General features: G+C 55.9%; 2 protein-coding genes across 7 annotated transcripts in view; one reads left to right on the top strand and one right to left on the bottom strand.

Annotated features, from left to right (window-relative positions):
* CIITA (class II major histocompatibility complex transactivator) overlaps positions 1–6,148 on the top strand; it is a 45,763-nt gene extending 39,615 nt beyond the window's left edge. For 5 of the 6 annotated variants that reach the window (XM_042921434.1, XM_042921431.1, XM_042921429.1 and 2 more), the window contains 5 exons: positions 962–1,048; positions 3,435–3,518; positions 3,701–3,784; positions 4,390–4,496; positions 5,466–6,148. In XM_042921434.1, the coding sequence (XP_042777368.1) occupies positions 962–1,048; positions 3,435–3,518; positions 3,701–3,784; positions 4,390–4,465 (331 nt within the window). In that variant the 3' untranslated portion in view covers positions 4,466–4,496; positions 5,466–6,148. The remainder of the gene's footprint in view (positions 1–961; positions 1,049–3,434; positions 3,519–3,700; positions 3,785–4,389; positions 4,497–5,465) is intronic. The other variant, XM_042921430.1, reaches the window with a different exon arrangement.
* Positions 6,149–9,443: 3,295 nt separating this feature from the next.
* On the bottom strand, positions 9,444–22,125 carry DEXI (Dexi homolog). The gene is made up of 2 exons (XM_042922045.1): positions 21,184–22,125; positions 9,444–10,113 (listed from the first exon to the last, which is right to left on the bottom strand). The coding sequence occupies exon 1, from the start codon at positions 21,618–21,620 to the stop codon at positions 21,333–21,335; it is 288 nt and encodes a 95-aa protein (XP_042777979.1). The 5' UTR covers positions 21,621–22,125; the 3' UTR covers positions 9,444–10,113; positions 21,184–21,332.
* Positions 22,126–23,964: the final 1,839 nt, after the last annotated feature.

Below are 23,964 nucleotides of genomic sequence, written 5' to 3'. Positions count from 1 at the left end.
TTTATGTTTTTTAATGTTTATTAGAGAGACAGAGAGAGAGGGTGTGGGGGAGGAGCAGAGAGAGAGGTGGGGGGACAGAGGATCTGAAGCAGGCTCCACGCGAACAGCAGAGAGCCTGACGTGGGGCTCGAACTCACCAACCATGAGATCACGACCTGAGCTGAAGTTGGATGCTTAACAGACTGAGCCATCCAGGCACCCCATAAATATTTATGAAAAAACCAAACACACTGTCCTGGGTTTCAGGAAGTGGATGGATACAGTGTAGGAGAATCTACATGGTCGTTTATTGAAACTGTCATCAAAGTCTATGCACGCTCTGCCTCATAATCAGGACCCAGGACAGCCGCAGGATTCACTAGGGGATTTCCTTGAATGCAGGGACACTGAGGCGTCCTGTCTAATTTATAGGATTCTAGGTAACACTGTGGGGAAGCTGGCTCTCCCTCGCTCCCTGCCTGCCCCCCACCTCCTTCCTTCCCTTCCCGTCCTACCTTTCGTTCCTGTCTTTTCCCCACTTATGCACCGAGCACCTGTTACTTTGCACCGATGTGGGCACAAGGATACAGTCAGGAACAAAACAGACCTGGCAGTAAACAATATGAATACTTATTCACTTACAGTGTGGAGCTGTGGGCCAAAGGGGAAAGGAGGATGGTATCCAATCCTAGAACAGGTGTGTGTGTGTGTGGGGGGGGGGGGTGGAGTGTGATCTCTTTCTCGTTGGTTCTCACCCTCGCCTCCCACTCAGCCACAGGACAGAACAGTATCTCTTTATTAAGAGCACGCATTACCCACAGCGCCATTCACAGCCTGTTCCCCACGACCGTCCTCGAGGCAGATGGGCACGTGTTTGCTGCTCCGGGCCACCCTGTGAGGAGGAAGCGAGAGTTCCCCGGCTCTACCCCGGGGTGGGTGGGCACAAGTTTGGTGCTAAGCCCTTGCTGTCCCGTCCCCGCAGCTTGTCCCAGAACAACATCACCGATGTGGGCGCCTGCAAGCTCGCCGAGGCCCTGCCCTCGCTGGCTGCATCCCTCCTCAGGCTCAGGTGAGTGGGCACCCCCTCTCCCCCATCGACCAGGCGCTGAGCTGGCGGGCTGGGGGAGGGCTGAGAGCCCCGCTCTGTGCAGGTACAAAGCCCAGCACTGGGGCCGGAGGCGGTTCCTGCAGGCTGTTGTGTTGCTTGCCATTGCGGTAGGTGATGGGGGGTTGAGCGAAAATCCAGTATGAGCACAGCCCCCTGCAGCTGGGCCACGCCACGACCCCCCAACGAGAGGATAGAAGGTCCTGGGAAAAGAGCATCTGGCAAACTAGACAAGTTGCTTACTCATGCGAGACTGTTGGCTCCTTTGGAAAACGGGTACTATCCCAGTGGCCTATGGAAAGGGCTTGGTTCAGTGCCTGGCTGTGGTGCACCATAGATACTGGTCCTCTTTCCCCAGGGGAGGGCAGGACTGAGCCTTTGCCCAGGGTGCCGGTTTTAGAAGGCAGCCTTGGCTGGCTCTAGTCGCTCACACGGTGCCTGCACCGCCACCTTCTGGTGGGCCTTGGCATAGCACCTCTTGCTCTCTGATGACTTCCCTCCTGGCTCCCTGATGGTCCCAGGACAGATTGGGGGGTGGGGGAGCTTGGACCAGAACCCCAGTCATTCAGCTCCGTCTCTCTCCTCTCTCCCCAGGCTGGGAGGAGCTTCCTGCTCCTTCCTCAGCCCTCCCCACCCGCCTAAGACGGCCAGAGTCATGTTTCCAAGGGAGATGGTATCTGGTTCATCTAGTTATTGACACATCCATTTGTTATCCCTCCAGCCAGGGTTGCCATGTGCAGCTGTGTGGGTCGTATATTGTGCAACTTGCAGTCTATGGGATCGGCCCTTCGTAGAGTTGTGCAGGGCATCTAACTGCCTCTAATATCAACCATGGGTCAGAACTTGTGCTAGGAACTGGAGATTCAGCTATGAACAAAACAGATACGGTTCTTGCCTTCAGGCCTAATAAATTCATGCATTATATTATTCATGCATAATAAATTCATGCATTATTCATGCATAATAAATAAGTAAGCATAGGCACAAAGATTTTAAACTAGCGACTCATGCTGGGAAGGAAACAAACAAGGGCCCAAGAGGGTACAATGGGAGTAGTGAATTCACCCAGGAGGTCAGGAGCCCCTTCCCTTTCTGTGGGAGTCGCTCAGGGACAAGCATTCCGGGAGGAGGTAACAGAAGATGCAAAGGCCTTGAGGTGGGAAAGAGTTAGAGCCTTTGCCAGAAGGGCCACTGTGGCTGGCTCCCGGGAATGAGGGACACAGGGTGGGACATGAGGTGGGAGAGGTAGGGGAGGTCAGATTGAGCAGGGAGGCCCTCGTAGGTCAGGAGGGGGCTTTTGGTGGGGCATATTGGGGCAATCTCTGATCTCCCACTTTAAAAGACCTCATCCTTTATGCAATCTAAGATGCCATCCACTGTAAGACCCCATTAAGAGGACAACACGCTGCTAATTAAACATTCATTATCAGACACATCCTGATCTCAACGATCTTCAAATATGAACCTGCATATCTTGGCATCAGTGAAATATGGGAAGAATCCTCTGTCCTTGGGCAGACAGGGAACCTCCTGGGTCCTACGACCCACCCCAGGAAGAAACTGCAAAGCCTCTACCTGTTTCCTCCCCTCGGTACCCGCCAACCTGTGACATCAGGGGACGCTGGAGCTTAGCCTGAATCCACTTTGCTGCAGTATAGACCTGCTGCTTTTTACATGCAGCTTGGCGGTATGGCCCTGAGGCTGAGTCATGGCCAAGTCGTGGCCTTGAAATGAGGACCAAGGCAGACCTGGCTTGTTAAAAAGACGGTTGTTGATGAGGGTACAGCTTATCGCACCAGTGACACCCATCATGTTATTTACCAGCTGGGGATACGCCGCAGAAACCCGAGCTGGCCCTGTTTCTCTCCCCCACTATCCCCACAGCTAGTCATACCACCCACGGTCACTCATATAATCCTGAGCCCACCCCCCCTCCCCAGCCCCAGACGTAGTAATAACCACAGCTAGTATTAAGTTCATTCCACATGCCCGTCCTATTCTGGGTATTGTGCCATCGATAACTCATTTATTCCTCCCCACAATTACTCATGCCTATTTTATGGAGGAGTAAGTTGAGTCACAGAGGAGTTAAGTCATTTGCCAAAGGTCACACAGGCAGCAAGCCCCGAGGCTGGGATTTGAACCTGTGAAGTCTCAGCCAGGAAGCTACTTCGGCTAAAGTCCCGTTGCTTCCCTGGGCTCACTGTGTGACCCCAGAGGAGCAGCCTCCGCTCTCGGGGCCTCAGTTTGCCCCTCCGTAAAATGGGGCCGGAATCCAGCTGGGTGTGGATCCCCCTGGGTCCTGACCTCCCGGCACCCCCGGCCCCTGCCCCGACCTCTGTTTTGCCAGTGTATACAATAACTGCATCTGTGACATGGGAGCCGAGAGCCTGGCGCACGTGCTTCCAGACATGGGGTCCCTCCGGGTGCTGGAGTGAGTATGGACGCCTGGGCAGTGGGTGGCCGGGGTCTGGGGCTTGCGGGGGCAGGGCTGCGGGCTCTCCTGCTGGCACCCTGGGAAGGGCGGGGCTGAGGTCTGGTTGCTGAGAGCGTGGTGGCCTGGGGCTGGATAGCCCCGAATGGGGGCCAGACCCTAGGATGGGTGTCTCTCCCCAGTGTCCAGTATAACAAGTTCACAGCCGCCGGGGCCCAGCAGCTGGCCGCCAGCCTGAGAAAGTGCCCTCACGTGGAGACACTGGCGTAAGTATCAGCCCGCGGCGGGCAGAGAGCCGCCAGCCCTCCTGTGAACCCTGAGCTCAAATCCCACTGTGGCCCTCACCAGTGTGGCACCTGGCCTCAGTTTCTTTGTCTGTAAAATGGGAGCGAGAACAATGCTTACCCCCAAGCAGTTTTTTGAGGTTTAAAATAATCTAGGTGTGTAAAGCACTTGGAACAGCGGCTGGTACCTGAAAATGGCCGATGCATTAGGGTGAACGCTGTGAAGGCACTTGTTTTCTATTATTTTGGACCCGGAAAATGTGGCAGTTTGGTTCCAACTTATGTATTGTCTTGTCCCAACGATGTCTGATGTCCAGTGTCGGTACTTTATGCTGTTCCAAGGCACTTCCAGTGCAGAACCACTCCTATCTTCCAAGGTAGATTTAAGAGACCCACTTTACAGATGAGGAGAGCGAGGCACAGAGAGGCTCACTAACCTTTTTGAGGTTGCACAGCCGAGTCATTAGCAGAGCCAGGTCTAAAGAAAGGGGCCTCAGGGTGGTAGGAGGGAATTGAGGGCTTGCACTGGGGACTCCGGGCCCCTGTCTCTCCTCTAACCCGGCCCCTGCATGCCATGCCCATCGCAGGATGTGGACGCCCACCATCCCGTTTGGCGTCCACGAGCACCTACAGCAGCTAGATTCGCGGATCAGCCTGAAGTGATTTCTGCGATGCCCGGGACAAGGTGACTGAGGTGGGCTTGGCCGGGGAGAGCCGCAGGGGCTGCTGGGGTCAGTGTGATGTCAAGTCCGAGTCCGTAAAAAGTGGGGGGGGGGGGGGGGGGGCGGCGGGTGGGAGCTGGACCGTGCGGCATCTGGGACGTCCCCCTGCGATTGGTGGAGGTAACATTAAAGGCTTTGGGGACTGGGGCGCCTGGGTGGCTCAGTCGGTTGAGCGTCCGACTTCGACTCAGGTCATGATCTCGCCGTCTGTGGGTTCGAGCCCCGCATCGGGCTCTGTGCTGACAGCTCAGAGCCTGGAGCCTCCTTCTGATTCTGTGTCTCCCTCTCTCTCTGCCCTCCCTGACTCATGCTCTCTCTCTGTCTCAGAAATAAAGAAACATTAAAAAAAAAAAAAAAAAGGCTTTGGGGACTCGGGCTCTGGGCGTCCTCCCTGTGGCCAGGCGTGGGAGGTGGGGGCAGGGCGTGGGGGTGGCTGTCCACGGCCCACAGCCCTTAGCTTTGAGAAGAGTTTCTAGAGGTCCCCAAGCCACCCTGCTGCTTCAGCCTGCTGGCTGTCCTGCAGTGTCTTCATAGGGCATTTGCTCTACAGGTTTCTGTGCAATGACGGTCCCCTCACTTCTGCGCTCCCCCAACCTGTGATGTCCCCCTCCTCCATCATCTCCACCTCATGCCGTCTTTTTTATTAAACTTTTTTTTTTTTTTGAGCGAGAGAGAGAGAGACAGGGCATGAGCCGGGGAGCGACAGAGAGACAGAGGGAGACACAGAATCTGAACCAGGCTCCAGGCTCCGAGCTGTCAGCACAGAGCCTGACACGGGGTTTGAACTCACGAACTGTGAGATCGTGACCGGAGCTGAAGTCGGACGCTTAACCGACTGAGCCACCCAGGCGCCACCCCCCCGTCCTGACAGCACTCCATCCTGGGTCAAGCTGCCCCGTCTAAAGCTTTCTGACCTACCCCTTTCTCCTGGCCTCTCACAGCATGTTCTCTGAGGACGCCGACCACGCTGGACCTTGAACTGGTTGTTTGTGGACGCGGTGCTTCTTGGGCCATCGCCTGTGAGCCTCAGCATCCTGGCGCCTGGCCCTACCGGCTCAGGGCCGGCCCCCACCCAGCTCTGGGAAGGCCTTTGGCCTGCTCTGCGGACGGACCCAGGCCCGGCTCCAGGCTCCTGCGGGGCCCAGGTCGATGCCGGCCCCGACGGACGGGTGCACGACCGGTGGTGACGCAGGCCACCCAGGGGCCCTGAGGCATCCCGCAGGACGCTCCTGGCAGCTGTGGCCGGGCCGGAGTGAGGGATTGAGGCGGCCACATCTCTGCCTCCCCAGGTCCCTGTCCGCCTGGGGAGAAGTCACTTCTCTGCACTGCTCTAACAAGGATGCCGGGTGCTCTCAGGACACGGGCGGCTGGCCCCACCTGCCGATTTCCCTGTGACAGGCGGGGAGCCTGTGACAGCTGCTGTCCGTCTGCTGGACTCACTGTTTTGCATTAACTTTGTCGAGGTCGAAGCTCCGCCCGGCCAGACACACTGGACTTGAGCCGGAAAGAGCTGACGGTGCCCTAATGGTGGGGGGAGGGGAGTGGGCCGGAACCACACCTGCCTCTCGGCCTTCACTTCTTGGGTCATTTTTTCACTACAGTATAAAGGGCCCGTTGCATCTCACAGGCATGTCCACGGCTGGAGTTTCTACCACGATCGCCGTTTTGGGGGGTGCCCACTGTTCGGTTATCTAAATGCATCACAAACTACCCCAAAATGCAGTGGGTTAAAACAACACACACGTTTACTCTGCTCACACACCTGTTATGTGCGCTGTGCTGGGGGGGGTGGGGGCCCAACTCGTCTCCGCCCCACTCAGTGTCAGCCGGGGCAGCTTGAAGGCTGGGGCTGGCATCATTTGAAGGCCCGGTCACTCCGTGCTGACTGGGGGTCGGGGGGCTGGGGTCTTGGTTCCTCTAAGGAACTGCCAGAGGAGGATCTTTCCACGCGGGCTGCTTTAGACTTCTTCCTAGCACAGTGCCTGTGCTGAAGGGCGATCACCCAAAACCGAAGAGAAAGACAGGGACAGGGACAGGAACCATGGACCACAGGGAGAAGCATCCTTTTTATAACCCAGACTTGGGAGTCACAAAGCATCACTGCCTCCTTCTTCTTTGTTCGGTAGGACAGGGGCCAGGGTTCTACAACCCCCCACTCCTCGCAGCACCCCCAGCAGAGTCCATGTTGGCCCCAAGTCCTGTCTATTTGGAAAGGATCTTTCTATGGCATCCTGAGCTTTGGTGGACAGTTTGTTATTTGGGGATCAGTAAGTCGAAGCACCATAAGCCTTGCAGAGGGGGTGTTTTCCTCTGCTCTATGCTGGGAGCCGTTCCTCAGTCAAGCTGCAATCCTGCCCTGGCCGAGGTGAGCCTGGAAGGGACCAGAAGCTTTGCCATATCTGCACAGAGCGCTGCCAGCTTGGCTCTTGTTGTTGCTTTTTTGCTGGAGCATTACCCACTTGGTCAGAAGTCCTGATTCAGGATAAGTCTGCTTTCTCCTGGTGGCAGTGGGAGCTGTCTGTTCGGCTATAGTTGCACCAGCCCTGATGCCTGGGTCCCAACTCTCTGTTTCCCAAAGTTGGGGGGGGGGCAGGAGTTAGGAGGGTCACAGGGATTCGGTCCTTGCAAAGAGGTGGAGGCCTTTTTTCTCGGCCCAGCTGCAAAGGACACCAGGCGTTGTGACCCAGGTTTTTTGGGTTTTTTTTGAGAGAGAGTGTGTGAGTGGGGGAGGGACACAGAGAGAGGAGGACAAAGGATCCGAAGCGGGCTCTGCGCTGACAGCAGGAAGCCCGATGCGGGGTTTGAACTCACGAACTGCGGGATCATGACCTGAGCCAAAGTCGGATGCTCAACCGACTGAGCCACCCAGGTGCCCCCAGGGTTGGGTTTTAAATAGCTGGGGCATCACTCCTCAGGGGGTCCCGGCATTTGGGGATTGCAGGCCACCCATGGGCTCCCGTTTGTATAGCCACAGGGGTGAGCACTGAGCCCCCCACCCCCACCCCAGTGCAGGCCTCTGCCGGCACCCCTCAGCCGGGTGGGGAGGGCACCATCATACCCACTGCTTTCGGTCTGTTCAGAGATGACACATTCCCATCAGAGGCTGTGATTATTCGTCGTTCGGACTCTTGAATGATAGCTGCCATTTATTAAATGAGCTGATACATGTAAAGTGCTTATCACCGTGCAAGGGATATAGTAAGTGTTCGATAAATATCGGTAATGATCACTTTGTGCCAATACTGTGTGAAACCCTTCCTGCTCAAAGGGACCACGGTCTAGGGCCAGCAGCACAGACCCCCAGAGCTAGACTGCTTGGGCTCCGCACTCAGCTCACCACTTGTGCAGATTCCTTCTCTGTGCCTCAGTCTCATCATACGAAAAGTGGGCAGTTACAGTATCCCCTTCATGGAGGTTACGCAGAGTTCCAGGGAGCTAATATGCTGACAACAAGAGCTGGCATACAGCTCAATACTTGTTAGCTGTCCCTATTACATAGGAATATGTGTTTTCTTCCTGCGTCTGCCTGGAATGTTCTTCCCGGCCCTTGGGACAACTTCTGACCCTGTAGGACTCCGTTTAAAGGACAGCAGCAACTTAGGAAGGTCTACCAGACCACCCTATTGAATAGATGTCCCTCACTCCCACTCTCCAAATTGGTCTGTCGTTTCTTTTTCATGTTTATTTGTTGTGTTGTCTGCTTTTGTTCTGGGATGTGGGCTTCAGTAGGGCCGGTCACCTGTCTGCTTTGTTCGTTGCTCTGTCCTCTGCACCCAGCAAGGTGCCTGAACATAGTAAGTGCTCACTAAATGTTTGTGGAATGAATGATCCTCACCACTTTGCTTTCTTTGCTTTTTTCATTCCACAAACATGTGCTGAGGGCGCGGTAGCATACTCAATAGAATGCTCAGGGTGCCTGCTCTGGGAAGTCATGTATTTTAGTCAATTAAAAAAAACTCCCCAGGTAGGGCTGTCTGGTGTGATTGGGCGGTCTGTGCACTGCACAAAGGCACCTGGACAAGGGGGCACATGGGGGCTGCAAACCATTGTGGGCTCTGCTTGCCAAGCTGTGAGTCCTGATATGGAGCCATGTGAGCCCAGTGGGGACCTTTGTAATCAGCACCAAGTCACGTTATGAGGTACGTAAATTACTGTCCCCATTTCTCAGAAGTGACTTGCCTAAGGCCACACCCCTGTAGAGGAGGGAGTCAGGAGGCAAGCCTGCCTTCCGCTTTCCTTGGGGGAGTGGGTGTCCACAGGCATGGGCACAGCATGCTGGAATCGCTCCCAGGGCGCCACTCGCTGGGTGGGAGAAGGCGCCGGGGCATCTGTCTGGAGTCACGCTGTGCGTTGATGGCCTGATTCCACGTCTACTGCATCTTTTAAATAAATCCTCAGCTTTCCCCTCCGGTCTCTCGCCCCATGAAAGCATCTCCCTTCGCAGGCTCACGTCTCTCCTTGGGTCTCTCAAATATGTCCTGGTCACCTTCCCTGGCGCCCTTTCTCAGAAGCACAGGGAGACAGGGGGCGCTGTAGCTGCCTTTTCCCTGAAGTTCTGCGGGCGGCCTGACCCCCCCCCCCCCCCCCCCCCCCCCCGCCACCTGTGTCCCCACCCACACAACGCACCAATCCTTGTACCTTGCTTAACACGTGTGCACGTGATGGTGTCTCCTTCCCTCCCCGCGCTCGTTCTATCATCCCTAGCACAAGTCTCTGGGTGCGTCTCTGGGATCCGGGCCACCACGCCCTGCAGGCTGGGCCCAGCCTCTCCGCCTGGACTCCCACGCCAGCCCAGCTTGGCCCCAAGCTGGAGAAGCCTGGCCTCTTCTGCCCCTTTGTCAAGCACGGGGTCCTGCATCAGGGCTCCTTTCCCGAATCTCAAAGAGAAAAACCCAAAAATAGGCAGGGCCCCCACAGGCTGGAGTTGGTTGCATACATTTTTTAATTGAAAGAAGTCAGCCTCCTAAGTATTGCTTTTACAGGCTTACCGACATCAAGTATTCATACCACTCACATTTGCAAAAACATTTCTGGCCAGCGGAGCAGCGAGGCACCCCCCCGCATGACGGATCAGTCCTGGCAACTTGATGCAGAACGAGCAACTTGAAATGAATAAGTCAAGCCCGACCCTCACCCCCGACATGATCCTTGGCTTCTTTTCCTTCTGACTTACTCCCTGAAATAGTCGCTGCATCTAAGACCAGCCTCGGGGCCAAACCTGGCCAAGCTTTGGGCTCCGCTGGCCTCCAACGGAGCTGGGAGTGGCTTCCGCAGTGGGTCCGCAGCTTGAAGCATCCTCTCGGAAGATGAAGTGTGGAGAAGCAGGAGCGGTCGGGGGTGAAGAGCGGGGAGGCAGACTCTGGCTGGGTTCCTGTAAACATCCATCGCCGCAGCGAAGGTCAGAAGCCAAGGCAAGGCCATTTGTGCGACGCTGAGGGGGGGGGAGGTCTTCGGACGCCCCTGCCTTTCCCCGGGGACAGGGGTACAGGCCTTCGGGGCCTCGGCTCTCAGTCTCCATCTCTCTGCCCCACCCTCCTGGGTCCGGACAGAAATCTCTCTGTTGGCACGGAGCTCTCGGGGGAAGCAGGCCTAACGAGAAGGGAAAAGGGGTGTTACTGGCACAGAAGCACGGCCCCGCCACCCATTTGGTGGTGTATCTGGGTCCGACCTCCAGGCCCCGGGAGGCCAAAGGCGGGCAGGGAGGCCTTCCCCCATCTCTTGCATTCAGAAACCATCAGAAGTTCCAGATTCGGACTGGGGGTGTTTTCCTACAACTTTTACTAATACCTTTTTTTTTTCCCCCAGTTTATTTACTTTCGAGAGAGACAGAGCGTGAGTGGGGGAGAGGCAGAGAGACAGGGAGACACAGAATAAGAAGCAGGCTCCGAGCTGTCAGCACAGAGCCCGAAGCGGGTCTCAAACCCACGAACCGTGAGATCATGACCTGAGCCGACGTCGGCCGCTTAACCGACTGAAACCGCCCCCCCCCGCCCCGCCCCCCATTACGATAACTTTGTAACAATAAGTTCGCCTGATTTCTAAGGAGCCTGGACTGGAGAACCAGGGCTGTTTCCCTTTGGAGAGGAAGGACTGTCCACCCTGGGAGGGACGAGGGGGATCGGGACCCGAGGAAAGAGGGCAGCCTGCTCAGGGGTCACCCAGAGCCTGCTGGCCCACTTGAGCCCCAGGGCAGCCGAGCAAGCTCGGGTCGTGGGCGGGGCTTGGCCCCGCCTCCCGCCCCGCCTGGAAAATGCGACGCAGGCTACGGGAAGGCTGCGGCCGGCCGTCGCCAAGCTACTCCGCAGCCCCACCGGGCTCGTCCTCCAAGAACATGGCATCATCCTCGCGGCCAGGCCCCTCGGCGGCTCGCCATTTCCCGTAGCCTCCGCTTTCTGCGTCCGGCTGGGTGGCGGCGTCTCTGCGGCGTCTTCCATTCCCCACCTGCCCTCCTGCCCCAGTTCTGTGCCTCATCTCTGCTGGCTCACTTCTGCAAATGCCGTCACGCATCCGATAGACCCTCTATGCGAAACACGTGACACGGACTGTGGTTCACCGACATGGGAGGTGTAACAATTCTCTGAGGTGGAGGGGGGCGTTCTGGGCCCTGCAGGACGGTTGTCAGCACCCCCCCGCCCCCCCCCCCCCCCGAGGTCCCTGACCACTAAATGCCAGTAGCACCCCCGGGCACTGCGACAACTAAAAATGTACCCTTGTTCCGTTCCCAAGGGCCACTGGGGGGAGCAGAACCACCTCCACTGAGACATGCATCTCCCCAAGGTTCAGAGACGCCAAGTGACCTGCCTAAGTCACACACCTGTGACAGGCGGAGTTGGCACTGGATGTAACAACAATCACAATCAGTAAAAGCTCAGGAGGTAGCAGCCACCTAAGTGCCACGAGCCCAGGGCGTAGGCTGCGGGTGCCTCGCTTGTTCCCTCCACTCACCCCTCCAGGGCATGCTGACCTGCCTCTTTGCCCGAGGGCTGCCTGGTGTCCCGCAGGCAAAGCCAAGGTCCCCCCACAGCTGCCTTCCAACCAGTGATGGCCAGGAAGGTGGTGAATCAATGCCCCAGCTCCTGCACTCCACAGCTGAGGCGACTGAGCCATATTCACCCCTACATTGGCCCCCAGAGTCCCTGAGCAGGACTGAGCCCAGGCCTGCAGTGGTGACCTACTGGATGACACAACCCTTTCCCGACTCACCGACCCACACTCCCTACCAGTGGTTCCCAGGATCACCTCCCAAATAAGCGACTTGCCCTTGAATCTTTGTCCCAGGGTCCACTCCTGGGACAGCATGCCCAAGATGGCCCATGGCACACGTCATTTCATTCAGCTCTAACAGCTCCCGGAGGGACACACTATTACGATTCCATTTTACAGATGAAGACACTGAGGTTCAGAGACAGTAAGTGACTTGTCTGGGATGCTCAGTTCCCCAGGGCTTCGTGCCCCTGGAGATTTTCAACCCTACCTAATTTCACACATCCTGTGTGCCAGGTCCTGAGCCGGGGGCTGGGGACCCCATGATAAATGCAGTCATGCCTTTGAGACACAATCTTGTGAGCAATTGCAGCCGAAGGTCAAAGACAGGACAGAGCACGGGGACAGATGGAGCACAGAGTCTGGGTGAGGCCATGCATGAAGAACACGCCAGGTGGGGGGCGCGGGCAGGCTGGCAGTGAGAGCACAGCAGGTCCTAGACCCGTGCCCCACCCCCCCCAGGTTCCTGTGGGGTGGGGGAAGGGAGCAAGAAGGCAGGCCTTGGTGGAGGAGGGGGAGGGGCCAAATCTGCAAAGTTTCTCGCGTTCTCTGCCAGATCCTAGAGGCCAGCTGGGAACACACCCTTCCACTGCTCTGAGACCTTCCCTGACTCCTGCTGATGACACAGGCCAAGTCCTCGCGTGCTGGGGCCCCACTCCCCCTCCCCACTGGATCTGGCATGGAGAGGGGAAGCCAGGGGTGTGGCCAGAGCACTGGGGAGCTCAGCTGTCTAGAAAGGTGTCCCTGGCTTCCCCTCCCTCCGAGGGACCTCTGGGGTTCCCTGCGGGGGTGCTCCTGAGAGCAGGGTTCACTCTAGAGCCCTCCAACACCGGGGATCATATTTAAGCCCATTGCAGACTTGTGTGGACAGGATGTCAGAGCACACAGTCACCCCCCGGATGGGGACTCACTCCTCTCCCAATCCTGGTGACTACCACCAGCACCGTGGTCCAGGCAAGCGGCGGTCTGGCTGGCCTGTGTCTCTCACATGGGCTAATCTCCCATCTGAACAGGCCCGGGGCTCCACAGGCACCGGCTCCAGCTGTATTCACCACGGCTCTGTTTTCACTGTGCTATCTGCAGGGTCACCTATTTATGGCAAATGTTGCTGGGTTTCACTTCTGATAGGAATATACGGGTCCGATCTTTCCAGGACATCACTTCACTTTAAAAAGAGCTCGTTTAAAGAAAACAGTGACACAAATAACAGTTCAGACGTTACAGCAGCGATTGTTGGTGTCACGTGGGGTGTGAGAGACCCTGATCAGTCAGTCCCACTCATTCCACAAAGGGCCCAGAGAGGGCGGTGACCTGCCCTAAGTCACACAGCAAGTTGAAGACAGCCCAGGTCTGTGTGTCCTCTGGAGGGTGTCCTGAGACCACTCATCTGTGCCACCTGCCGTGGCTGCTAAAGATCCCCTGGTTCCTTAACTTGCAAGTCTGGCCTCACAGCAAGCCCCTCAAGGAGAATCTTGAGCATGTCAACGACAGGTGGTAACTCTACCTCGTGCTATGTGCTTTAACGCAGGTCCTAGCTCATTTACGCCTCAGAAGCACCTCAGGAGGTGGGGCCAAGCAGGCTCATCATCCGGAATTTCAGATGGGGCTCAGAGAGGGTTCAGCAATTTGTTCAAGGCCACACAGCTCGCGGAGGGCAGAGGCAGGACTTGAACCTCCCCTCCGCAGTCTGATCTGAGGTTCATTCATCGCCTTCTTGCAGGGCACCCAAAGCCTCAGGCTGAAAGCATCCTGGAGCCTCGGCTTGCAGAATCCAAGGCAGGGCGTTCTCCAACCTTCTAGTATCTTTAGTGCAGGACAGACAGTTCATTGGCCAATGGCTGTTTTTTTTTTTTTTTCTTTCTTTCTTTCTTTCTTTCTGAAGCTGTAACCTTTCATTCCGTGCTACTCCCCGGATCCGGACAGAGGGAGTGGCCAGCTGACTCATTTCTGTCATTAAGAATGACAGTTGGGCACTTGAGCCATTTTAAGAACAATGTGTCAGCTCAATACCCCGGTGGAGAAGCCGCCTGGTTTGGCATTTGGCTTAAGTGAGAAAATGGCCCTTGTGTCTTGAGTGGTGCTGGTGGGGCGATGCCCTGGACGTGCTGAAAGGAGATTTCTCTTCTCGATTCAGCCATCCTGCGGGCTTCCTCAGGGGCAGTCAGGGCAAGGCTCATCTGTGGGGATTCGGGCTCTGCCCCCTCCTAGCCGTGTGACCTCAGGCAAATTAACTTAATTTCTCTGAAACCAGAGGACAGTGCCTACCTCCCTGGAATGTTTGTGGTGAGGCTATGAAATCACATTGGTGTAATGCCTACGATACATAAGGCATTGGTAAGGAGCGGCCCCTCCCTTCCTTCCATCACTTCCCAGCTAGAAAACACACCAGGCAGGGCACCTCTTCTGTGCTGGGGGCCTTCTGAAAACAGTAGCCCTCTCGTCCTCCAAGGACCTCGCCTACCGGAAACCCACTGCTCACCAACCAACCAATTAAAGCAGCTACAGACAGATGTCACCCAGAACCAAAACGCCCTGCGTCTCCGCTGTGGTCTCAGTGACGGGCTGTGCCGCAGAAGGACCTCTGCCTTGTCTGGTCCAAGAGTTCACGGCCGGAAGGGGCTCAGAAAGGAGAAGCCGCCTGGGTCCCCGTGTCCCCCAGGGAAGCCAGCGCTCTGGAGAAGCAAGGGTCGGTTTCTCGAACCCAGGTCTGGTTCCCGTGCCAGATGCTGACACTCATCAGTTGTCAGTTTTGTGATGATTCTTGGTCCAAAATGTGTCTCCAGTTGGTTGGTCCTAAGACATGGCAGCTTTTGCCCTCGAGTCTTGCCTAAGAACTGCCTGGAGTATTATTTATTTGGTATTTTAAATCAATGCACTTTTTAAAAAAATTTTTTTTAAAGGAAACTTTATGTCACTCTCATGAATAAAAAACAGCATCATTCGTCACACACCGAAGGCAATGCTAAAAAAAAAAAAAAATACTATGAAAATGCAACGGTTAGTGCTAGCCAGATACCCCCGGCTTGTGAAGCAGCCTCAGCCTGGTTTCTCTGGTCTAAGGGAAAAGTAGCAGGTGCCCAAGAGTGACAGAGAACGTCAAGGAGGCACTGGGAGCGAGGCTAGGAGGCCCAACTGGCCACCTCATAGCTGGGTATCTGGGCTGAGTCACTGACCATACCCAAGCCTCAGTTTCCCTCCCTGTATAGTGGAGCTAATGAGCCCAGCCCTGCCTGCTTCATGGGTGATGCTTAGGGGAAGCTAGGAGATGTGAGAGAGGCAGCTATTTTTAACCACCCAGCCAAGGCCAGGAAGGAATCCCAGGAATGAAGCCTTCCCCTTGGAGGGGGTGGTGGGGTGGTGATTGGAACTGGAAGTAGGAAGTGGCTCCCAGCCACTCCCAGGCTTGGGAGGGCACTAGCATCGCCTCGACTCACTGGGTGCCTGACCCAGGGCTGCTTCAAAGGCCACCCAAACAGACACATCTTCCTTGGTAATTGGCCCCCAAGAGGAGACAAGGACTGGAGGAAAGGGGAAGGCCCCGGGCTGAGTCCCCTCTGGGTCTGACACACCATCAACACTGTCAGCGTCATTCAGGATTTGACTACACGCCCCTTCACACTCTCATCTAATGTGCATGAGCCTTTCCGCAGGTGCGACCACTACCCTATCTTATGGACAGTGGCTGGTCTCCCATAACAAAGAGCAGCCCAGAGGCCCCAGGCCTTTAGCTGGCTTTGGTATGTGGCCAGAGGTTAATGACTTTGGCACTCACTTTTTCATCCATGCCTAGTAATGTTGGTTTTCTGTTTTCAGCGATATAAATAAACATCCCTTTAAAAATAAATTTACATAGGGGCGCCTGGGTGGCTCAGTCAGGTGGGCTTCTGACTTCAGCTCAGATCATGATCTCATGGCTCACGGGTTCGAGCCCTGTGTTGGGCTCTGTGCTGACAGCTCAGAGCCTGGGGCCTGCTTTGGATTCTGTGTCTCCCTCTCTCTCTGCTCCTCCCCCACTCACGCTGTCTCTCTCACTCTCACAAATAAATAAACATTAAAAATAAATTTAAATAGGGGTGCCTGGGTGACTCAGTTGGTTGAGCGTCCGACTTCAGCTCAGGTCATGATTTCACGGTCCGTGAGTTCGAGCCCCATGTGGCGCCCTGTGCGGACAGCTCAGAGCCTGGAGCCTGCTTCCGATTCTCTGTCTCCCTCTCTCTCTCTGCCCTTCCCCTGCTCATGCTCTGTCTCTCTCTCTCTCTCTCAAGAATAAACAAACATAAAAAAGTAAATTCACATAAAAAAGTAGATTTTTGAAAGATGAAATACTAAAACTAGTTTGATCACAACGGCAGGTGATAAAGGGAAAAACAAGAACTTTACAGTGGAGAGACCCAGTAGACATCACCTTAGTCCAGAGATCAAAGTTAACATCACCAGTAGTGGGACAGACGTCATGTGTCTCCTGATAACCATACACTCAGAAGGGCACTCACTCACTTCTCCGCGGGGTTCCTGCCAAAAGTGCATCATCTGAACCTAATCTCAAGAGTAAACATCAGATAAACCCAAATTGAGACTTGTGCTCCTCCAAAATGTCAATGTCCTGAAAGATTAAGACAGAATGAGGGGCTGGTCGGGATTGAGGAGGACTCAAAAGACATAACAATTAAGGCCAAGGGTGATCTGGGATGGGATCTGGGACCTCAACTCTGCCTTTCTATTGTGAAAGGGCCACTATTGGGCCAATTGGTGAGATCTGAATAAAGTCACAGACTGAATCTGGTTCATAGGCTCGCAACGGTGTTAAATTTGCCGATGTTGACAACTGTGACTGTGGTCATGGCAGTGAATGTCCTTGAGCTAAGCACACAGCCAGCGAAACATTTAGGGGTAAAGGAACATGAGGTCTGCAATCCGTTTTCAAACGGCTCAGGTGAGTAACTGCACACATACACGTATGTGCACACACACACACACACACGCAGGGCAAGCACGTGTTGTGTTCGGGAGCAAATGTGGCAACATGTCAATCCGTGCAACTGGTGACTTTGGGTGGGGACTACGGGGAGTTCTCTGCACTCTTCTTGAAACTTCTGCCTAATTGGGAAATTACTTCAAGGTAAAGTTTGGTTTAAAAAAAACTCAGCAAAAAGGAGCGACAGGGTCTGTGCAGCAGGCCTGGGAGAGTTGCGAGCGCTATTCCAAGGTCGGGATTTGGGAGCCCCCCACCCCACCCCCGCGAGCCCCTGCAAACCCAGCACTGGGTTGGGGAGCTCAGCTGTCTTCCTCAGCTTTGCTTCCTTGGCTCCTCACCCCTCCCTAATGGGGCCTTCTCCGCCCAGAGGGGCAGCCGGCACCCATGCGTCCCACGGCCAGCGGTCTTCCAGGTGAACCTAGCGGGTGGACAGAGTGGAAAGTCGGCCAGGCCAGGGGTGCACCTGCCTCCCCTTGCCATCAGCACCTGTCTCTTGCCTGGACCACAGCTATCTGGTTTCCCTCCTCTGCTGTGACACTTCTCCTCCCCCTCCCCGCCCCCCCCCCCCCCCCCCCCCCCCAGGAGCTCCACCAGCTGCCTGAGGGATCTCCCGTGACCTGAATCTATTGTCCACGTCCCTGCAGAAATTCTGGGTTTCTGAGCAGGGCACTGACACACCAGCCTGGGTGTTCTGCTCATGGCACAGGCTGCCGACTAGCACGGAGGGGACCAGGGCGGGTAGATCAGAAGGAGCAGCCGTGGCACCCGGTCAGGACCCGGAAGCCAGGAGACCCTGTAATAGGTAGCCCGACGGTCTGGTTACCCGAGCTCCGAATCTGAGCTACACCAGGCCCCAGTGACTGACAGCAACATCCTGTAGGCTCTCCGTTTCCGGTGCAGAGAGGCTCTCTCCCACAGCCCTCCCTCCGTGCCAGAACAGGGACGAATCAATCCAGCTGCCCTGCCTCTGCATCGGAAACGCTGGCATGTGAGGACTCTCCGAAGGCTCCCAGGCCAGCCGCAGGGGCCTTTCTCCTGGGAAGGAGGGAGCTCCTGATTCCCCACTTCCTGCTGCTGGGCAACGATTAACACTCTAGGAAAAGTGCAGCCTCGACTCTACGGGGCCCAGATCTGGTGGCCCTGGGAGACCACAGGCAGTGGGAAAGGTCTCCTGAGGGTCCCGGGCTGGGAAGACAGTGGGGGAATTCTCTTTCAGGAGCCCAGACCCGAACCCACCCAGCGCTCAGGAAGGCAGTCCTCCGTGGCTCACTGGGGGAGGTGAATATTCATGTAGGAGTGCACAGGCAGGTTTATACATTTGCCAAAGCCTGAGCATACACACTTTCCATTACATCTGTTAATGCTAACAGTGGTTAACATGAATATGATCACTGACTGGACACAGGAGGGCCTAGGAGCTTTACATCTATCCCATTTAAACCTCACAATGAGATAGATTTCATTTCCCCTGCTCCTTAGAAGAGAAAACTGACCCACAGAGAGAGACGTGACATGCCCAAGGTCACAGCCCAGAGTAGGATTTGAACCAGGTACGTGCTCCTAATCACAACCCTAATACTGCCTCCTTCAAACAAATGTTTGATGAACGGTATCATGTTCATACACACATAAGAGGAAAAAGAGGAGAGAAAGTGAGTGCACCCCGAGATCCTCCCCAGTCCCTGCTGCCTGGCCAGCCCTCCACCCCCGTCAGTGCTTCTATGACCTTGTCGTGCGTAACATTGAGAATGTGTCCGCGTGAGAACGAGCCAGGAGGAAAGAGATCTGACTACTGATGTTCCTCTGCTTACAGAAAGGGGCCCACAGATGCGGTGCAGTCGGACCATTTTTGGATCTCTCCCAGAGGCTTTTCCTGTTACTGGCCACCCTCCCCTACCCGGGTCTGGGCTTCCCCGGTCCCGGGGCCAAGGCCGCCTAGGCCTGCATTCGGGATTGGGGAAGAAGGACCGATGTGCGTGACTTCCCCGCTCCATGGGGCTCGAGTATTGCCCCCCAGCCCCAGGCCTTCCTGCCTCCCAGCTTGGGCCCCGCCACTCTGACAGCTTTGCAAGGGTGTCCCTGAGACATGCTTCCTGGTGCTTCTGCTCAAACAGCCTTTGCTGTGAAGTTTGACGAAGCATTTGGGCTTAAGTTTTGGGTTCAGAGCATGCCAATGTTTTCATTTGGAAGGGGAAGTGTTTCTGTTGATGTGGTGAAGAGATAAAATGAGACATTCTTCACCAACTTACGCTGTCTCAAAGTCAAGCGCTTGGCTTGGAGGCAGAGAGTCATCTTAGGCTCTCCAAGGCCTAGCCCTGGGGCCTGGTGGAAGCAGGTGCAAAGGGCCTAGCACCAGGCACGGTGAACGATCAATACTCGGGACCGGTTTTGAATAGAGTCTACAGATTCTAGCTTCGCAAGGTGTTCTCAGTCTGTTTCTCCAAGCCCCCGCCGCCTCCAGCCTGGGCAACTACACACTTCCCAAACGGCTTCCCTGATCCACACTCGCGCCGACGACCCATTCTGCCCACAACTGCCAAAGTCATCTCTTGCTTAAAACCTTCTGCTGGCTTCCCCTTGCTCGTGGCCCTGGCCTCCCAGGTCCTGTAGGGTCTGCCCCCACCTGCCCCCACTGACCTCTCCTGGGGCTGCTCTCCAGCCACAGTGGCCTCATTTTGGTGGCGGCACAAACCAGCTCTCCTACCCTACTGCCTGGGCACGAGCCATTGCCTGTGCCCGGATTGGTTTTCCCAGATCTTCAGTCTGGCTCTGTCTACCAACTTAGGGCTAGCTCAAATATGTCATCTCCTGGAAGAGACCTTCTCTGATGCCCCCTTTCTAAAGCAGCCCCTCTCTATTCTGCTTTACTCACTCAACAGACATTTACTGAGTACCTACTAGATGCCAGGCACTTGTTCTAAGGGCTGAACTCAACAAGGATGGCCCAGGTCCTTCCCACATGTCTTAATGGCTCCCAGAAAATCTGATATCTTGCTTGGGAATCTGCTTGTGTCTTCTCTCCCCGTGCCAGGAGGGCCAGGGCTAAGTCTCTCTTGTTCACTGTGTTCACCCACGAGGCACAGTATGTACTCAGTAAATATTTTTCTTCAATCAAAGCATGGATTGATGGATGGATGGCAGGCAGGTAGGTAGGCAGACTGGGTAGGTATGCAAGAGTGGCTGGCACTCTGCCTGGCACCTGGTTCTTGTTAAGGTCGCGCTGAGCTCAAGTGAAGCTTTTCTCAAAGAAATGCCACCGTCCGTCCCTCAGGGGAGCCCTCAGCCCCCAGCACTACCACCAGTGGGTCCTGCCCCATCCGGCATTCCCTCTGACTATGGTCATCTTGGCAAAGACAGGCGACAAGAGGAGGGGCGTTAACTCGGCTTGCGTGGGGCGAGTGGCATTAGTGTCTGTTTTCTCAAAGGAGCCCTTGCTACCTCGATATCCTCCCTTCGCTGCCACTCGGGTCCTGAGCTTAGTGATACTGCAGCACCGAACAGCGGAGGGGCTCAGCCAAAGAGTGCCTGCGTGTCCTCTCATCTTGTGCAGTCGCCTCTCTTCCTGGCTGGGAGACTGTGGCCAAGCCCTCCTCCTTCCCGGACCTTCATGTTCCTCCCATCGACACACAAGGTGGGGCAGGACACGCAGCTTCCTGGTCGCAGCCCAGCGGCAGAGCTTTAACACCTCAGTGCAAAGATCCTGTGGCCCCTACTCCTCCTTGAGATCTTGCAAACCCCGTAGGCGGAGCCAGCCCCAGCTTGCCTAGTCTGCAAAAGCAACCTTCAAAACTGGCAGCCCTGGCAGATCCAAGCTGCAGTACTGCCCGGCACCCTGAAACCCGACTCCCGAACAGCAGCAAACCCAAGGCCAAAAGGAAGTGCAGACTTTGCTGAAGGAGGTTTCACCTCCTACGCCCTCGGCCCTGAGCCCTTGCTCTCAAGTCCCCACCCAGTCCCCGAAAGCGCTACGGGACAAAGGTGGTCGTGCCCAGCGTGTTAGCTCTTCTGACACTCCAAGTCTTTATCCTTCCGGGACTATGGGAATTCCGGAAAAACCAAGGTCACCATCAAGCCAGATGGAGGCAGAGGCAGAGGCAAGGTGCTGACAGATCTGCCTCAAAGGGATCTGGGTGCAAAGGCTTTTCCACAAGCTGTGGCAGTAGGTACCGTGGCTAACCCAACACCATTCAGGCTCAGCCTCCCTTCCCCTCAACGACTGTCACCTTCACCAGGGAAAGCTTTGCAGCCCCAACTAAGGGCCTAACAGGGGTCTGGCCATTCCTGGCATCTTAAATAGACCTCCAGGAGGTGGATGGAGGAATCCCAAGCCTGGGGAAGGGTGTGTGTCCGGTGTGGAGATGCCACCCTCTTCTTCGCCAGCGCCCCAACCCATCCTCATCTGGCGCAGAAAGGGCACTTACAGGTCTTGGAGGCCAGAGAGGGCCTCGTCCTGGGGGTCCCATCCCTGGCCAAACGATGCCCCCAACCAGCAGCGGCGGCAGGATTTGGGCGGCCGGTCCAGGCCGAGGGTTGCGGGTCGTTGGGGGGGAGGGGAGGACGGTAGCCAAGCCTACTCCAAGTAACCATCGAAGACATCGAGCTCCGAGTCGGCATCGTAGAGGCCCGAACCGGGGTCGGAGAGCACGCCGAGGTCCACGAGCGCCTGGTCCATGTCCTCGGGCAGGAAGACGAGGCCCACATTGAGGACAATGTACTCCATGAGGAAGGCGTAGTATAGGATCAGCACATTGACGAAAAACAGGCCCACGTAGAACATAGAGGGCAGCAGCGACGGCGGCACGTAGGGGACCAGGGGGCCCAGCGCGTCCAGGTGGGCCGCGACCCGGGCGCCGGGCATGCAGGGGGCGGCGAGGGCGGCGGCGGCCCGGCGATCCCAGCGATCTCAGCCGCTGCGGCGCCCGGGCGGCCGGCAAGGGGGCAGCTCAGCCATGCAGGGACGCCCCGGGGGCTCGACCGAGGCGGCGCTGGGCCCCGGCGGTGCCCCCGCCGGTGTGCCGCGGCCCCTGCAGACGCTCCCTGGCCCCTGAAAAGCGCCCGGCGGGGTCCACGCACCCCCAGATGTGCCCACACGACCCTCTCGATCCTCCCGGCAGCCAGGAAGGCCCCCCTGAGGTGGCCCGCGGCTGCCCGGCTCCTCCGACGCGCCCCGCTCGCGCTCACTGGCCCTCCAAGAGCAGGCGGGGGCCCCACCGCAGCTCAGCGACGAGGGCCAGTCCCGGCGGCTGTCTCTTCAGCCCCGCCCGGCAGATCCTCGCGCCCCCTCCGCGGCCCCGCAGGCCCAGCACCCATGGCTGCGGCCGCCGCGTCGCCCTCCTGGTCGCGTTCCGAGCACCGCCTCCCAAGCGGCCCCGCGCTCATTGGCCAGCCGCCCGCTGCCCGCGCTCATTGGCCTGCTCGACGCCCGCGGTCATTGGTCCGAGACGTCCGGGGGCGGTACCGCTTCGCTCCGCCCCTCGGGGTGCTGGCCTCTGACTTGCTTTCCTGGCTCCGGGCTCCGCCCAGGTCTCAAATCCAATTCGCTCTGAGAATCCCCCACGGAGTAACGGGAGGGGAAAGAGACAGAACACAGTTCGAACCTGCACGTATCCTAAGGGCTACGAAAGCTGGAGGAAACCGCAAACTTCTCAGCAACCCCCTAGACTTGGGTATGGCGTCACGCCTCTTTGGGACTCAGTTTACTTGTCAAAAGGAGGCAGGATGGGGGGCGGTGAATTTATCAGTGAAACTCTACGACTTCCCAAAGTGGCAATTTTCCGTGGTGGGGAAGAGCTCCTTGAGCTCTCCAAATTCTGGCTGCATCGCGGGGGTCTACATAATAGGGTTCAGGGACACCTGAATAAAGACATTCCCAGGCAGCTCAGACCTGCAGCAGTGGGGGTGCTTCTTGTTTTTACTTTGTAAAGCATGTTTAAAAACAGTCCGTGTTAGGGGCGCCTGGATGACTCAGTAGGTTAAGCGTCTGACTCTTGACTCTTGATTTCAGCTCATGATCTCACAGTTGGTGAGATAGGTCCCTGTATCGGACTCTGTGCTGATAATGCAGAGCTGGATTGGGATTCACTGTCTCCCTTTCTCCGCCCTTCTCTCGCTCTTTCTCTGCTCTCCTCCTCAAAATAAATAAATAAACATTAAAAAAAAAAAACAGTACGTGGTTAAACATTAAAACGTCCAAGAAGTACGTAGAGAAGTGAGTCTGCTACTCACTGATTTCCCCTCCTCATGAGCAACCCCTGTATATCCTTCAGGAGACTGATCTTGCCCAAAGCAATCTTCCAGAGCAGTTCAACAGATCTTTACATCTCAGGCCACACTGAGCTGGGTGCTTTACATACATTGCTTCATTGTAGCTAGATGGGGTAGTGTAGTATGTTACCACTTTCTACAGATCAGGAAATCTAGGCCCAGGGAAAGGGGAGGACCCAAGAAGATGCTAGGTCCGCATGCGTTTGGAGAACAGACCTGCCCTTTTTCTCCATGGCTGTTTTCTTGCCCCTCAGATGAACTACAGAGAAAACCATTAATTCTCCAACTGCTGAAGGTGAAACCTTCATGCAATCATTCATTCACTATGCCAATATTTTTGTTGTGGTTTATTTTGGGAGAGAAAGAAAGCACGAGCAGGGGAGGGGCAGAGAGACAGAGAGAGAGAATCCCAAGCTGGATGTCACCCTCAAGATTATGACCTGAGGGAAGCCAAGAGTCAGATGCTCAACCCACGGAGCCACCAGGCGCCGCACTCTGCCAGTATTTGTTGAGCACCTATGATGTGCAAAACTTTGTGCTAGGAAGTGGGGAGAACATTGGCCCTTAGCCCAAGTCTGAACACAGTTAATGGGACACCATAGATTGTAGAGAACTGTCTGGTGTAGAAATGAATGAATGAATAATGACCACGGCGGTCTTGCCTCCAGGGAGCTTGTCACTCCCCAGGACAGAAATTTAGATACACTTCTTGGCTCATGTGGGGAAAGAAAAAAATTGTTAAGATCAAGGCCATTACCAATTTGGTACAGATTAGTAGCTTATTGGGGCATTAAATAAGGGTGCCAGGGTTTGAACCATGAGCGTAGGTAAGTCAATCCCTTAAACCTGTGATTGAGATTTCCCGGGGAGGAGGGGGGCGGCATGGGGATAACAGTATCCGCGTCATAGGCTGGTTGTTAGAATTAAGTAACAATATA

The sequence above is a fragment of the Panthera leo genome, chromosome E3 (genome assembly GCF_018350215.1).
Source record: "Panthera leo isolate Ple1 chromosome E3, P.leo_Ple1_pat1.1, whole genome shotgun sequence".
NCBI classification, from domain to species: domain Eukaryota; kingdom Metazoa; phylum Chordata; class Mammalia; order Carnivora; family Felidae; genus Panthera; species Panthera leo.
Note: the sequence above shows the minus strand (reverse complement) of the source record. Positions and strands in the feature narration are given on the sequence as shown.

Excerpts from the sequence above, each read along its gene's own strand:
- DEXI (XM_042922045.1), bottom strand. The coding sequence starts at position 21,620 with ATGCCCGGCGCCCGGGTCGCGGCCCACCTGGACGCGCTGGGCCCCCTG.